The sequence below is a fragment of the Phyllopteryx taeniolatus genome, chromosome 5, assembly GCF_024500385.1.
Source record: "Phyllopteryx taeniolatus isolate TA_2022b chromosome 5, UOR_Ptae_1.2, whole genome shotgun sequence".
Taxonomy (NCBI): Eukaryota; Metazoa; Chordata; class Actinopteri; order Syngnathiformes; family Syngnathidae; genus Phyllopteryx; species Phyllopteryx taeniolatus.
In genome coordinates this window covers 4,124,607-4,140,659 of record NC_084506.1, presented here as the reverse complement: position 1 = coordinate 4,140,659, position 16,053 = coordinate 4,124,607, and the positions used below count along the sequence as shown (strand labels likewise).

Here is a 16,053-nt window from a genome sequence, read left to right as displayed (position 1 = left end):
TACCTAGTGAGTACTACCAGGCCAGTGATATGGGAGTGACGCATTGTCCAGCTTTCTAATTTTATTTCTTAAAAGGAACATTTGTTCCATAAGTCAATCCACTTAAGGAACTCAAAAGTTTTCTGAGCAGCAGAAGTACTTGCACAAATACTTCTTTTTATGTCAAACAACAATCTTTTTCTTTTGGGATGTTTTCCTCTATTTTGTCATGCATTTCCAAAGAGAAGTGGACTGAAGCAGAATTGTTGTGCTTTTACTCAATCGAGTGAGCAAGTCTGTTTGTAACAGTATTTTTATCCTACAAGATGATGACACAATTGAAGAATTAAATACTGCTGCACTTTTATTAACGCAATAAGCATTGGGGAAAAAATTCGTCATCACGATTAAAGGCTTATTCGACTCCAGGTCAATCATACTTTCAGAATTGTAACTTCCATATATATCTCCTTCCAAAAGTATTGCAACAGTGAGACCAGGGTTTCACATTAACAGCAGCCCGCGCCAGACCGCCAAATGTGGGTGAATTTCAGCAGTAGCCAGTAACACTGTCACTTGCACTAACCACTTTGGCAGGTTGAATTTGATATAATATACAGTATTTTGTAGTTTTCTCAAGCGGCATCTGTAATAATAAACTGACTTCAATGTGAGACTACAACACCTATTTCTATGAGCCCTGCCTGCACACAGTGTTTGCTTATTGGTCCGTTCATGAAGTCTCTTGCTGACATCGCTGCTAACAGGGTGTCACACATACCTCGGCAACGAGACAGCATTCTAAAGTTATTCAAAGACCCGGAGAGAAAACACACAAGAAGAAACCTGATGAGATGAAGGAAGAGGAGACGAAAAAAAAAGGCAGTTTGAGAATGAGTCTTATATGACCCAGGACAAATGTACTGCATTGACTGTTTATATACAGTACAGCGGTGAAAAGATGAAGGGAGGTCCCTTTTGTGGTGGGGACAAGCAACTTAAAAGTAGAAACCGTTAAGGACCCTGAAATCTCCCTTGGTCATTAAGGTTGCATCGCAACAAAACGTCCAAGGATCGCAGGTTCATGACAGGACAACGTGAAGTTTCTGGCCCTCATGAATTCAAGCTGGGAACCCTGTTCCGAAACACATACAGTCCCCTCCAAAAGTATTAGAATGGCAAAGTCAATTCATTTGTTTTTGTTGTATACTGAAGACATTTGGGTTTCAGATCAAATGATGAATATGAGACAAAAGTTCAGAATTCCAGATTTCATGTTATTTACATCGACATGCGTTCAACAACTCAGGACATTTTGTTTGAACCCACCCATTTTCAAGTGAGCAAAAGTTTTGGAACAGACATGATTAACTTACAGTGGGTACGGAAAGCATTCAGAAACCCTTAAATTTTTCACTGTTATACTGCAGCCATTTGCTAACATTTTTAAAATCCATATTGACAGTAAAAAGCGGAATTGTTGAAATGTTTGCAGATTTATTAAAAAAGAAAAACTGAAATATCACACAGCCATAAGTATTCAGACCCTTTGCTGTGACACTTATATTTATCTCAGGTGCTGTCCATTTCTTCTGATCATCCTTGAGATGTTTCTACACCTTCATTGGAGTGCAGCTGTGTTTGATTATACTGATTGGACTTGATTAGGAAAGCCACACCCCTGTCTATATAAGACCTTACAGCTCACAGTGCATGTCAGAGCATATGAGAATCATGAGGTCAAAGGAACTGCCTGAAGAGCTGAGAAAGAGAATTGTGGCAAGGCACAGATCTGGCCAAGGTTACAAAACTATTTCTGCGTCACTTAAGGTTCCTAAGAGCACAGTGGCCTCCATAATCCTTAAATGGAAGACGTTTGGGACGACCACTACCCTTCCTGGAGCTGGCCTTGCAGCCAAACTGAGCAATCGGGGGAGAAGAGCCTTGGAGAGAGAGCTAAAGAAAAACCCAAAGATCACTGTGGCTGAGCTCCAGAGATGCAATCGCAAGATGGGAGAAAGTTCTAGAAAGGGGGCTTTATGGCAGAGTGGCCCGACGGAGGTTTCCTCAGTGCAAGACACATGAAAGCATGGAGTTTGCCAAAAAACACCTGAAGGACTCCAAGATGGTGAGAAATAAGATTCTCTGGTCTGATGAGACCAAGATAGAACTTTTTGGCCTTAATTCTAAGCGGTATGTGTGGAGAAAACCAGGCACTGCTCATCACCTGTCCAATACAGTCCCAACAGTGAAGCATGTTGGTGGCAGCATCATGCTGTGGGGGTGTTTTTCAGCTGCAGGCACAGGACGACTGGTTGTAATCAAAGGAAAGATGAATGTGGCCCAGTACAGGGATATCGTGGACAAAAACCTTTACTGTGTGCTTGTTTATAATTTTGTCTCTCATCTCCTGAGAACTCTCTCCTTTGCTTCCTCTGGTCCGTGTTGAGTGTGGTACACACATGTCACCAAACAGCACAGTGATTACTTGTCACACTTTAAGTAGTTTGAAGAAACCTGTGATGCTAATTAGAGGACACACCTTATTTGAACAGGTACATCCATTTTCTTCACCGCTTATCCTCACTAGGGTCACGGGCTGCTGGCGACTTTCCCAGCTATCTTCGGGCGAGAGGCGGGGTACACCCTGAACCGGTCGCCAGCCAATCGCAGGGCACATAGAAACAAAACTCATTCGTGCTCACATTCATACCGATGGGCAATTTAGAGTTTCCAATTAAGCAACCATGCATGTTTTTGGGATGTGGAAGGAAACCGGAGTGCCCGGAGAAAACCCATGCAGGCACGGGGAGAACATGCAAACTCCACACAGGCGGGGCCGGGATTTGAACCCCGATCTCCAGAACTGTGAGGCAGATGTGCTAACCAATCGTCCACAGTGCCCGAACATGTCCTACGGTCAAATTATTTCTAGGGGTACCATTATTTTTGTCCAGGCATGTTTCAAGAGTTTGTTTTTTAATATTTCTGTTGAAACACAATTCAAAAGCACTGTCTGGTTTTACTTTTGTCAGATTCAAGTTATTTCTGTGAGCACTGTTGGTTTTTGAATGGGTGAATATCTGAAATGCGGTGTAGGTTGCTATCAGGTCAATGCTTATGCTAGTGCAAAGATAAGTGAAGAGACTCCGACTGGTGTGCTCGACGGCAAATTTTGCTACTAAAGTCACCCTGGTGGGACTTTCGGGAAAAACCAACGGTAATTAGCAGCTAGCGCAGCGTTGAACTCTCTTTTCATCGAAACACAGCAAGTTTAAAATACCATCTCATCATCAAGAAAGATGCAACCAAACTGATTGGGAGATCATTTATCGGACCCGAAACACACTGCCAAAACAACAATGGGTCCAGAAGTGGAAGATTTTAGACTGCCAAAGTCAATCTCCCAACTTAAACCCTATAGAACACATTTTACCTGATAAAGGGGAGAGTCAATGGAGTATACCCCGGAAACCAACTAACAGCAACTCAAGGAGGCTGCAGTGAAAGCCTGGAAAAGCATTACACAAGAAAAATGCAAATGTTTGGTGGTTAATGGGTCACAGCCAGGATTGATGAAGATATCCATCCATTTTCTGTACCGCTTTAGCTTCACAAGGGTCGTGGGCGTGCTGGAGCCTATCCCGGCTATCTTCGGGCAAATAAACACTACTTTTTCATTTTTATCTATTTTAGGTCTATCTGTTTCAATACCTTTGTTCACCTGAAATTTGGGTATTGGCTTACAAGTTGTGCATGAGATCCTGGAAATCAAAGCTGGTCTTTTCTTTTCATACTTTTGGAGAGAAGTGTAAGAGGCAGTAACAATTGGACTTCAACTTTGACTTGCTGTTATGTGTTGTCAGAATTTTTTTTTCCCTAAAACGGGGGAAAATTTACACTTTTTTGGAAACTTTAATCTTAGAGGAATATGCCAAGCAGTCTGCAAACATCTGGGAAGGAGGGAATCATTAAAGCAGTGTTGTATGTATTTTAATGAGCTCCATCTGTTCTATTTGACATGGACTGCTACGTTAGTTTCTCATGCAAGCTAGTTACCTGCCGACTGTTTGAATGACACCACCTGTAAATCCCTTTGGACAACAGACTCACAGGTTACACAAATGTCGCACAGAATACAGTCCATGAGCATTGGGGAATTTTTAATTCACCTGTGCAGACAAGCTGGCGCTCTGCTTGCACCTTCATAATGTCTGTGTTGACAAGTCATCTGAGCTGATCGGAGCCAGGCAAGCTTGTGGAATGAGAGTTGTCTTGTGGATGAAATGGCGGCGCCTTTCCAGCCATACTTGCAGCATTGTAGTGAGCGACGTGAGAACAACAATACACAAAACTGATTACTTAAAATCTGGGCATTTCCATGCGTTCCACAAGTGTTCGCAGGATAGTGTAGAGAAGCTCAAAAGATAGGGCTGACAAAAATGTATTTGTTGGTCTGGCATCATCTTCTCCTGTGCAGTTCCAACTTAGCTTTAAGGGCCGGACAAAGACTGGGTTTACTTCTCCCCCCCCCCCCTTCAGTGGTTTAAGATAAGTGCCCCTATTGGTATTGAACATATTTGGAGCATCTCCACACCCATCTGAGTTCCACCACTTCTGTTAGTACCAGTGGTCATCCACTTTGTAACGTGGATCTTCACCGCATATAGGACTGATGCCAATATCATCTGGCAGTTAATGTTTTCATTCAAACACCCAAAATGTTTTGAATTGTACAATGTTGTGAATACCGTTAAATTGTTTTTGTAACTGATGCCACCATAGACAGGAGAATGACAATTCTATGATTGTATGTCTGCAGGAGGACGGATCTACACACTTACTTGGACTACAAGGAGGCATCTGAGGCCTACCAGCAAGCTTGGCAGCTACTTCGCAATCAGGCGTTCCCCCTTTGGCCACGCAGTAACAGAGACCTCCTGCTCTTCAAATGAAACCCAAAATATCCCCGTTAAGCTTATTGTAGAGCTGTCAAATGATCCGGAACATCCATATTTTGTTACAGAAATCACTGAACGCTGACTTGTTACGGCCGTAACACTGATTATTCCGGATATTGGGGTAAAAAAATAAAATAAAAAAAAATAATTCTTACACGTATCATTTACGTTATCACGAAGGGAGGGCAATGAGTGAGAAGGAAAAGACGGAAAAGCATGATGGTAATTGGAAAGGGGGGGAGGGGGAGACTGGGGCTTGTTGTCACATGGCAAATATCTTGTCCACCAGAGGTCGCAACCAAAGTAGAATACTAGTTTTCTGCCTTTACATGGTCAGGGGTCGTGTCCTGTCTGTGAAGAGAATCGCACATTGTGAGCTGAGATGAGCATCAATCAATCTTTTTGCACAACCAAAAGTAAAAATAAAAAAAATAAGTTAATTTTATACATTTTCAAATAGGGTTCTTCCAGATAAATCCTAGCAGTGACACATCTGGACTTGTGAGAGGAGATATTAAGGCATCTTGTCATTGTTTTTTTTTTTTTTAGCTAACTTTAAGATAGAGCCATCATTGGCAAACATGGCAGTTTGGGGTAAAATGTCTCTTAGTTATTTTGGGGTTGTCATGTATTTTCACAATGAAGTAAATTCCTCTTTTTTTGTACTTCAGTTTACGCTTTTATTTTCAGTTTAAGAAAGGTAAAACAGGGAGTGGAGACTAAGAGCCATGGCCTGTGTGCCAGCAGTTCCTAAGAACTTTAATTCACTGCATGTTGGATAATATTTTATCAATCCATCCATTTTCCATGCTGGAGCCTATCCCAGCTAACTCTGTGCGAGAGGCAGGGTACACCTTGAACTGGTTGCCAGCCAATCGCAGGGCATATACAGTGGGTACGGAAAGTTTTCACACTTATATTGCAGCAGTTTCAAAAATAAAATCTTTTTTAAAAAAAAAATTCCTCAGTGTATACACAGCACCCCATGTTGACAGGGGAAAAAAATGGAATTGTTGAAAGTTTTGCAGATTGATTAAAAAGATAAAACTGAAATATCACACAGCCATAAGTATTCAGGCCCTTTGCTGTGACACTCATATTTAGCTCAGGTGCTGTCCATTTCTTCTGATCATCCTTGAGATGGCTCTGCACCTTCATTGGAGTCCAGCTGTGTTTGATTATACTGACTGGCCTTGATTAAGAAAGCCATACACCTGTCTACATAAGACCTGACAGCTCACAGTGCATGTCACAGCAAATGAGAATCATGAGGTCAAAGGAACTGCCTAAAGAGCTCAGACACAGAATTGTGGCAAGGGACAAATTCGGCCAAGGTTACAAAGAAGAAATTCTGCTTCACTTAAAGTTTACACGCACATGATTTGCAAATCATTGTACTCTGTTTTTATTTATGTTTAACACAACGTCTCGACTTCATTGGAATTGGGGGTTGTACACTTGAGACTAGAGTAATTTGAGTTCTGGGATGCACTTGTCATGGAAACAATGAGTCCTAGCCCTGGAATAAGGAGTCCATCCAAGTTATCAACACGGAATACAAATAGCGTAATCCTCTGCTACGTCACGGTTCTTGCTTCTATGGTCCCGCTATAATGCATGTTTTTATTATCTTGTGTATTGCTTGTACAATATTTTTGTTAACTATTGCTCTCTCTCAGTACATTGTATGTGTTTGGGCCTGCCACAAAAGCAATTTTGTTTAGAACGATATAGTTTCACCAAAAACTTTCACGATAAACGATAGTATCGTTAAAGTGCTTTTTTTAATGCCACTGATATGATGATGATAGAGCATAATAAAGAGTTGTACACATCTTACAACTTCTGCCCTGGGAATCAAACATATAAGCACAACTGTGTAATGTTCTCTCTTTACTAAATAAAACTAGGGCTGCATTTCACAATAAGAGCAAGGAACTAAAAAGAGAAAATGATGTGTTCAAATAAAGTTCTTCATTTAAGAAAAATAAAGTTTTTCGCCCCCTTTCTGTTAGGCATCTTGACACAACAGTGAAGTCTCAAACAATTTTACATATTTTAATTTAACAAATGACAACTGAACCATTTTAGAGGTTATGTTTGTTCAAAACCTTTGCTTTGTTTCATCATGGCATTTCACATACGTCTGTCACAAATGTTCATATAGACCGTTACATTTTGGTTTAAAAATCAACAAATATGTAAATAGAATTGTATTAAATAAAAAAAAAATTGAATATCACATGAATAGTGTGACACGGTGGATGACTGGTTAGCACATCTGCCTCACAGTTCTGAGGACCAGCGCCTGAACCCTGGTCCTCAGAACTGTGAGGCAGACGCTCTCACATGGATATTTACTTTATTAATAAATGTCAATTAGCATGAATAAAATTTTATGAAGTCCAATCTTGGCTGAGCAAAAATATTAATTTGCCTGCCTAAATGTTGTATTCAATTAAACTGCTTCCAAGTACACTATCAGCATGCCTGATTGCACACACACACACACAAAAAGTTTAAAAAAAATGTTAAATAGTAATGCATTGAAAGTTCTGCATTCACTGGTGCATCAAATGCTTCTCTACTTTGCTGCTGCAGCAGTGTTGTTTTTTTCTTATGGAACATATTTTCACGACACACCCGCATAAGCGCCTCCAATTTCAAGGGGGAAGTAACTTGACATTTCTATCAATTTGTTGCATCTGTCACATGGGGAGGTGGATGAAAATGGAACTGTAAGGAATTGTTCCAAGTGTAGATTCTGATTTTTAAAATCAGATGAGCGAGCAACACTGGGTGACCAAAGCGGTACAGGAGGCTTGAAAACCAACTAAACCAACTAAAAATATTTTCTAGTAGCTCAGTCCACTATAATTAAAGATAAAAAGGTGCCTGGACAAAAATAGTCTAAAAAGTACTAAGATGGCTAAAACAGAGTTAAGACCACTAAGGTTAAAAAAAAAGGGAGTATTCAAAGAAAGGCAAAGGGTGGGAAGGCGGGCCCTGTTGAGCGGCAAAACGTTTCACCTTGCAGCGTCGTCGACCCAGTTCTCCACCTTCATGTGCACCTTTGACCTCTGTGTTCCAACTTTGTGTACCTTCTCCCTCTTACATGTCCATTCATGTGTCTTTATTCCCTTGGTTTGTATTTTTTGTCCTGCCCCCTTCAGCCTCCAGTTGGCTGATATGGTGCAGCTCTCCATCCCATGGGTTTGTTCCTATGCCTGTAGAAAGTTGTCAGAGCTACGCAAGTGCATTGAGTTGTTAATTAGAGAGTCAATTAAGGTTGGAAGTAAACAGTGAAATCACAACCCACTAAAATACAGCCAAAAACAAAGCATTAAACTAAGAGTAAGAACATGCAACATAAATTAAAAACAAAGAAATCAACATCGAACAATAAAAACATACATTATAAAACAAGCACACTATAATAAAACGATGCAACACTGGTTAAAACCATAGTTCCACGTTGTGATGGATTTGGGATAAAACTTAATTTATTTGAGAAATTAATTTGTCGAAGTTGAACGCCTGCGTTCACTTCTGGGTTAGTCCGATTTAGATTTTAACGTTAAAATCAGACAATTATATATCAAAAAGGGGCACCACGTCTCTTTTTAGATGTGTAAAACCTTTGGGAAAAAAGTGATGAAAAAAACTATTTCTCATATTTTGAAGGTTGCTACAGGAATGAAATAAGAGTTCTAGAACCCAGAGGTCTCTTATCATATCCAAACACACAAACGATACAGGTAGTGGGTTTTACATAAAATTTTATGAAATCTAACAGGGGAACAATGCAGAGAAAAGCAAAACAAAGGACTGATGAACATCGGTAAAGGAGGCTGAATTCGTGATGTGAGGGTGGAATGAGGATGCACGGTGACAGTGCGAGAGTTGTGAATCTCTGTGACTTATTTCTTTGACCCAAATATGCACTAATTTGTATCTAGTAACAGCATGTTGGACTTACATTGCATAGACCAATTCAGGCAGACGGGTCGACTTTCCGGGTGGTTGGCAAGAGCGCTTACGATGGATGGTATGAAGAAAAAGGAAGAAAAGAAGAAAAAGATGCACTTCAGGTGCAGAATGGCAGGAGCGCTTGCAGTGGCGTCAGGGAAAAACTCGCACCGTAATTCCTGACCAACGGAGCCTCGTCCGTAAACTGCCCCAGACCCAAAAGGGTAGCTTCGGGGAGTTGACAGGTGCTCCCTGCGGTCCACGCTTGGCAGCGCGGCGGGGAAGTTGGTGTCTCTCAGCCTCAGCCACCTCGTGGTGAGAGGTGAGGCTCCCGGACTGAGCCAGATTTTCGGTCAGTTGAAAAAACGAGAACGAGAGAGCGAGTGCCAGAGCAGAGCAAATGACAAAAGACCTTCAGCCTTTTATGCCTCTGAGAGAGCGTGGCTGGCCCCCTTTGACCAAACGGAAGGCAGACCGCGCCTTTAGAATCACATTTCATTTTAGGATGATTTGTGGTTTAAAACCAGTGGAATATCATAACATTAATTCCAAACTAACGCATTGTTTACACGCAATGTTTAACCTATGCAATGCGTATTTTAACCTTATGTAGTGGCTAATAAAACTTACTGTTTGTTTGTATAACATTTCTGTGTTCATTTAGACATAAACACAAGCATATTCGGTTGCCAAACAAATTTAACCAGCGGACATTCAAATTCAGAGAAATACAATCACTCGTGACATTGCTGTGGTGGTAGGCACTGGGAGTATTCATGCAATGTTCTTAAAATGTCACACAACATTCAAATTCGGTGCAGCTAGTCCCGAATGTTGTCGCCGTTGGCAGTAACCCTCCACCGCCAGTGGGTGTCACTGGGCTCCATCAATTGTCCCAGAGCTCTTGAGTTGCATTTCAAAGGTCAAATCGTCAATTGAACTTTTAACTTAGCATGCCGGACTAGCGGATTTCCAAACCTTTTGGGTCGGTATCTTGAGACCTGCACACACAAGGGTCTTCTGATGACTGGGAGCCCAGATTTCTGGGGTAACTGTTAATTAATTTAAAGTCCAGGTGAGAAGTCAGGATTTCTGGTCTCTGCTATTCATTAGCTCTTACAGACTGGCTGGTAATTCATTTAGTGTCCGTGTGAGATAAACCAGGCATCCCCGTGACCATCTGTCTCGGCAGGGGAGCGGAGACTGGGATGCATCGCTGTCCGAAATTGGGGGACATGGTGCCATCTTGCGAGAGCATGTCCGTTACAGTAGTCCTTCATTTTTCGCAGGGGTTAGGTTCCGCACCATCCGCCACAATAGGTGAAATAATTATACCGACACCTGCTCGGAGCCTCTCACCGTGGGCATCTCCAGAGTGGAAGAGAGTCCAACCCCTCTCGAGAGGACTGGTACCAGAACCCGAGCTGTGTGTCCCAATTTAGACGTTGACATCATGTTCGATGTGAGTGCAGTATTATCTAATCTTAGCTCCTTGACCTGTTGCTGTGTGAACTCCACGCTGTTTCTGAGTTCGGTGATCTCTTGGTCAAGTGTAATTGACAATTTCTTGTCTCTGTCAAATCAAGTAAATCCTCAGTCGAAGTCGAAGAATCTGCCTTTTTTCTCTTCAGCGACAGCTCAGCGCGGGGGCTGGGATCCTCCATGACAGACATGTGGCTCTCTGTGATTTACTGCTGTTAACGAAGCTGGTGAAGGAAGAGAGAAAAGAACAAAGTGACAATCCGCCGCTGAAAAAGGAAAGACTTATGAAAAGAGAAATTTTGTCGTCGTAGCTGCTTTTCCAGGTTTATGCAAGGGACGCACGCCACCATGTTTTTCGTCTTCGGAAATCACGCAATCTCTCGGTTTGTCACAGCATGCTCACGCCCCCAGGTAGAGCTTCAGGCAATGATGGATTTTCCACAGAGTTTTATAAACATTTCTGGTCTATACTATCCATCCATCCATTTTCTGAGCCGCTTCTCCTCACTAGGGTCGCGGGCATGCTGGAGCCTATCCCAGCTATCATCGGGCAGGAGTCGGGGTTCACCCTGAACTGGTTGCCAGCCAATCGCAGGGCACATACAAACAAACAACCATTCGCACTCGCATTCACACCTACGGGCAATTTAGAGTCTTCAATCAACCTACCACGCATGTTTTTGGGATGTGGGAGGAAACCGGAGTGCCCGGAGAAAACCCACGCAGGCACGGGGAGAACATGCAAACTCCACACAGGCGGGACTGGGGATTGAACCCCGGTCCTCAGAACTGTGAGGCTGACGCTCTAACCAGTCGGTCACCGTGCCGCCGGTCTATACTAGAACCACTATTTTTCAGAACGGTAAATAAATAAAATAATAGATAAAGGCCTAATTAGAAGCCATATGAACACAGCTGGAATAAAACTGCTACTGAAACCAGCAGACATGCAAACACCAAAGGCATGAAAAAGGTTGACAAAAAAACAAAAAACAAATTGAAAAACATTGAAGGGGAGGGTCTGGGGCTGCAGTGTGGGCCTCTGGGGATGCTGGGCCTGATTCCCCCTCCTCCTCTTGGGTCTGGTTGTGTCAGTATTGCCCTCCTGAGGGGTGCTCTCAGTCCCTGGGTGCCAGGGAGGTACCTACTGGCCCCACTCCGGGGACCTTGCCCTGGTCTACGGGTGGGTGGTTGGGGGCCGTGCTGCTGCACCCCGGCCGGGCATGTGTCCTCCTCTACCCTCTCCCCGGGGCGCTCTTGAACCCGATGGTACATCGTCGTCATCCTTGGCGTTAGCAAAACTCTGTTTTAGAGAATACTGTCTGTATTTATCCATGGATTTTCACTTTTACTGTGGCTCACCGTGTCTCTTTCTCTCAACCACGGCTTTACAACGCTCCACCACATCACATGGGTCCTAACCGGGATATGGTCTTTTTTTTATTATTTTTTTTGTCTTGTTCGGCTGCTAGGTCAAGCAGAATGGAAAAGCTGTATCCCTTTTATGCCGGAACAGTTTTACTAAGCACTAATTGTAAACAGGATGAGAGGAGTAAATCATTACATTATCTCCAACAATGAAACATTAAATATGAGTGTTGCATGGGGCTGTAGTGCTACACCCTGTGAGGGAAGGACAGGACAAGATAGAACAGGACAAGGACAGGAGAAGAAGCATGCAGGACAAGGGTCGTGAACCCGGCTGTATAACTGAAGTGTGGTGGCATTAATTATGTAAATTCTAAAAGTTTTCCAAAACAAATGCACACTCACACAAGTAATTTATGTTTTGGAGACAAGGTTAGAGAGAGCAGACTTGGATGGTTTGGACATGTCCAGAGGAGAACTAGTGAGTATATTGGTAGAAGGATGATGAGGATGGAGCTGCCAGGTAAGAGAGCTAGAGAAAGACCAAAGAAAAGGTTGATGGATGTCGTGAGGGAAGACATAAGGGCAGTTGGTGTTCGAGAGGAGGATGCAGGAGATAGGCTTACATGGAAAAGGATGACGCGCTGTGGCAACCCCTAAAGGGACAAGCCGAAAGGAAAAGAAGAATGGTGTCAGTGTGTGCTAAGTGAGTGATTTCAGAGGCATGGCTCTCGCAGGTCGGGCCCATTAGGCCGGACAACCACCGACAAAGAGGCCGATCCCAACCAGACCCGCAGCACCCACTACCCGCCCCTGAGGTGGACCCCCCCGCCCAAACCAGGCAGGGAAAAGAACCCCACAGCAGGCCCCACAGCCCGTAGAGGACCGCCCGTCTTCCCCACAGGAAGAGGGAGAGGCGACCGCAGCAAGGAACGGAGAGGAGGAAGCAGGCCCAAGGAGCGACAGGGGGGCCCCACCAGCAGCCAGAGATATGGTCTTCCTCTGATCAAAGCTACCACGGCCGTCTGGTGTCGATTTATCATACTAAAATCCTTCCCTAGCCTTAGATACTTATTGTGGCCAGGTCAGACCGGCATCTTCCTGCACCATCGGAGCCAACTCACCACAAGGTGGTGATCAGTTGACAGCTCCGCCCCTCTCTTCACCCGAGTGTCCAAGACATGCGGCCGCAAGTCCGATGACACGACCACAAAGTCGATCATCGAACGGTGATCTAGGGTGTCCTGGTGCCAAGTACAGGTGTGGACACCCTTATGAACATGGTGTTTGTTATGGCGAATCCATGGTGAGCACAGAAGTTCAATAACAGAACACCACTCGGGTTCTGATCGGGGGGGCCATTCCTCCCAATTACGCCCTTCCAGGTCTCACTGTCATTGCCCACGTGAACATTGAAGTCTCCCAGCAGAACGATGGAGTCCCCAGAGGGAGCGCTCTCCAGCACCTCCTCCAAGGACTCCAAAAAGGGTGGGTACTCTGAACTGCTGTTTGGTGCATAGGCACAACAGTCAGGACCCGTCCCCTCACCCGAAGGAGGAGGGAGGCTACCCTCTCGTCGACCGGGGTGAACCCCAATGTACAGGCGCCGAGCCTGGGGGCAATAAGTATACCCACACCTGCTTGGCACCTCTCACCATGGGCAACTCCAGAGTGGAAAAGAGTCCAACCCCTCTCAAGAGGACTGGTGCCAGAGCCCAAGCCGTGTGTGGAGGACTATATCTAGTCGGAACTTCTCAACCACACACACCAGTTCGGGCTCCTTCCCTGCCAGAGAGGTGACGTTCCACGTCCCTCGAGCCAGTTTCTGTTCCCGGAGATCGGATCGCCAAAGGGCCCCCCCCTTCTCCCCCAGCCCATCTCACACTCCACCCGACCCCTATGGCCCCTCCCACAGGTGGTGAGCCACATTACCCTTTCGGGCTATGCCCGGCCGGGCCCCATGGGTGCAGGCCCGGCCACCAGGCGCTCGCCCTCGAGCCCCACCTCCAGGCCTGGCTCCAGAGGGGAGCCCCGGTGACCTGTGTCCGGGCAAGGGAAACCTAGATCCATTTGATTTATTCTTCATAGGGGTTTTTGGAGCCGTGCTTTATCTGGTCTCTCCCCTAGGACATGTTTGCTGACTCTCCCAGGGGCGTGAAGCACCAGACAACTTAGCTCCTAGGATCATTGGGACACACAAACCCCTCCACCACGATAAAGTGACGGCTCAAGGAGAGGAGTGATAAGATTTATGAGATCTAATGAGCTTGAGCACATGTAGTCATTAGCCCAGATATGAGGCTAACCTTTAGAAAAGAAAAAAAAATCACTTGAAAAAGAAAGTTTACTTAAAATATCCATCCATCCATCCATTTTCTGAGCCGCTTCTCCTCACTAGGGTCGCGGGCGTGCTGGAGCCTATCCCAGCTGTCATCGGGCAGGAGGCGGGGTACACCCTGAACTGGTTGCCAGCCAATCGCAGGGCACATAGAAACAAACAACCATTCACACTCACAGTCATGCCTACGGGCAATTTAGAGTCTCCAATTAATGCATGTTTTTGGGATGTGGGAGGAAACCGGAGTGCCCGGAGAAAACCCACGCAGGCACGGGGAGAACATGCAAACTTCACACAGGCGGGGCCGGGGATTGAACCCGGGTCCTCAGAACTGTGAGGCTGACGTTCTAACCAGTCGACCACCGTGCCGCTTTCCTTAAAATAGTTAATTTAAAATGAATCTGAACTCATGAAGCCGAACTGTTTACAGAAGTAATGCCTAAGCAGCATTAATTGGAGACTCTAAATTGCCCGTAGGCATGACTGTGAGTGCGAATGGTTGTTTGTTATCTGTGCCCTGCGATTGGCTGGCAACCAGTTCACGGTGTACCTCACCTCCTGCCCGATGACAGCTGGGATAGGCTCCAGCACGCCCGCGACCCTAGTGAGGAGAAGCGGCTCAGAAAATGGATGGATGGATGCCTAAGCAACTGAGTATGGCGCTCAATACAAAACTCCATTCAGGATAGCTTCCATTGTAAATTTGTTCATAAGAAGGTTTGAAATAATAAATAATAAAAAGTATTCATAATTATGAATAATTATTATAACCTTATACTGCCAGCGCGGTGGGCGACTGGTTAGCACGTCTGCCGAGTTTGCATGTTCTCCCCGTGCCTGCGTGGGTTTTCTCCGGGAACTCCGGTTTCCTCCCACATCCCAAAAACATGCATGATAGGTTGATTGAAGACTCTAAATTGCCTGTCGGTGTGAATGTGAATGTGAATGGTTGTTTGTTTATATGTGCCCTGCGATTGGCTGGGCAACCAGTTCAGTGTGTACCCCGGCTCCCGCCCGAAGATGGCTGGGATGGGCCCCAGCACGCCCGCGACCCTACTGAGGATAAGCAGTAAAGAAAATGGATGCATAACTTTATACCGTCACTGACGTTAAACGCCAATGAGGTTTGATCCGATCAAGAAAATTATCCATGGTAGTAAACTTGATTGCAATTTGGTATTTATTTCAGAAACTGCAAACAAGAAACGGATCATTTTTTTAAAATGAAATCTGCAGATTTGACAATCATTGGAGGGGTGATAAAGCCAACCTCCATTTGATAATTCATACAGAATGAACAGGCTAGTCGAAAGCCAAGCAAAAATGAGCATCGATGACATCATTATGTCTTCATAACAATCCTCCACTTTACCTCGGGAATCTTCTTCTTCTTCTTCTTTTCCTTTCGGCTTGTCCCGTTAGGGGTCGCCACAGCGCGTCATCCTTTTCCATGAGAGCCTATCTCCTGCATCCTCCTCTCGAACACCAACTGCCATCATGTCTTCCCTCACGACATCCATCAACCTTCTCTTTGGTCTTCCTCTAGCTCTCTTGCCTGGTCTTCCTTAAACATCCATTTCATTTTTGCTCGATCCCCACACTGAGGCGCGAAAAGTTGAAATGGAGGTCTTCTAAATCGACATAAATTGTCTTAATGTCCCAACATTGCACTCAATAGCGATAAAAGCAAAACGTCAACAAATATTTGCCAGTCTTCAACCACCAGCTTGTTTCGTTGGGCGGTGACGTCACTGTCTCGCAGGGGCTGGGCTGCTAGTAAAGGATCATTCCAGCGACTTAGTACCCAATCCTGTTTAAGCTAACCTAAAAGCAATGTTATACTTACTATACGAGGGTAAACGTCTGTTTGGTTGGCGTCAGTAAGCGTGTTATTATGATGTTGTCCTCAGGTGATATGCACTAAGATTGGTTAATGACGTTGGTAGCTTGAATCAA

General features: G+C 44.6%; 1 protein-coding gene across 7 annotated transcripts in view; it reads left to right on the top strand.

Moving 5' to 3' along the window:
• The window catches only part of adat1 (adenosine deaminase tRNA specific 1), a 28,587-nt gene extending 21,684 nt beyond the window's left edge, over positions 1–6,903 (top strand). For 2 of the 7 annotated variants that reach the window (XM_061772700.1, XM_061772697.1), the window contains exon 9: positions 4,802–6,898. In XM_061772700.1, coding sequence (XP_061628684.1) covers positions 4,802–4,934 — 133 coding nt within the window. In that variant the 3' untranslated portion in view covers positions 4,935–6,898. Of the gene's footprint in view, positions 1–4,801 lie in introns of all 7 variants that reach the window. The other 5 variants (XM_061772703.1, XM_061772696.1, XM_061772698.1 and 2 more) reach the window with 4 other exon arrangements.
• Positions 6,904–16,053: the final 9,150 nt, after the last annotated feature.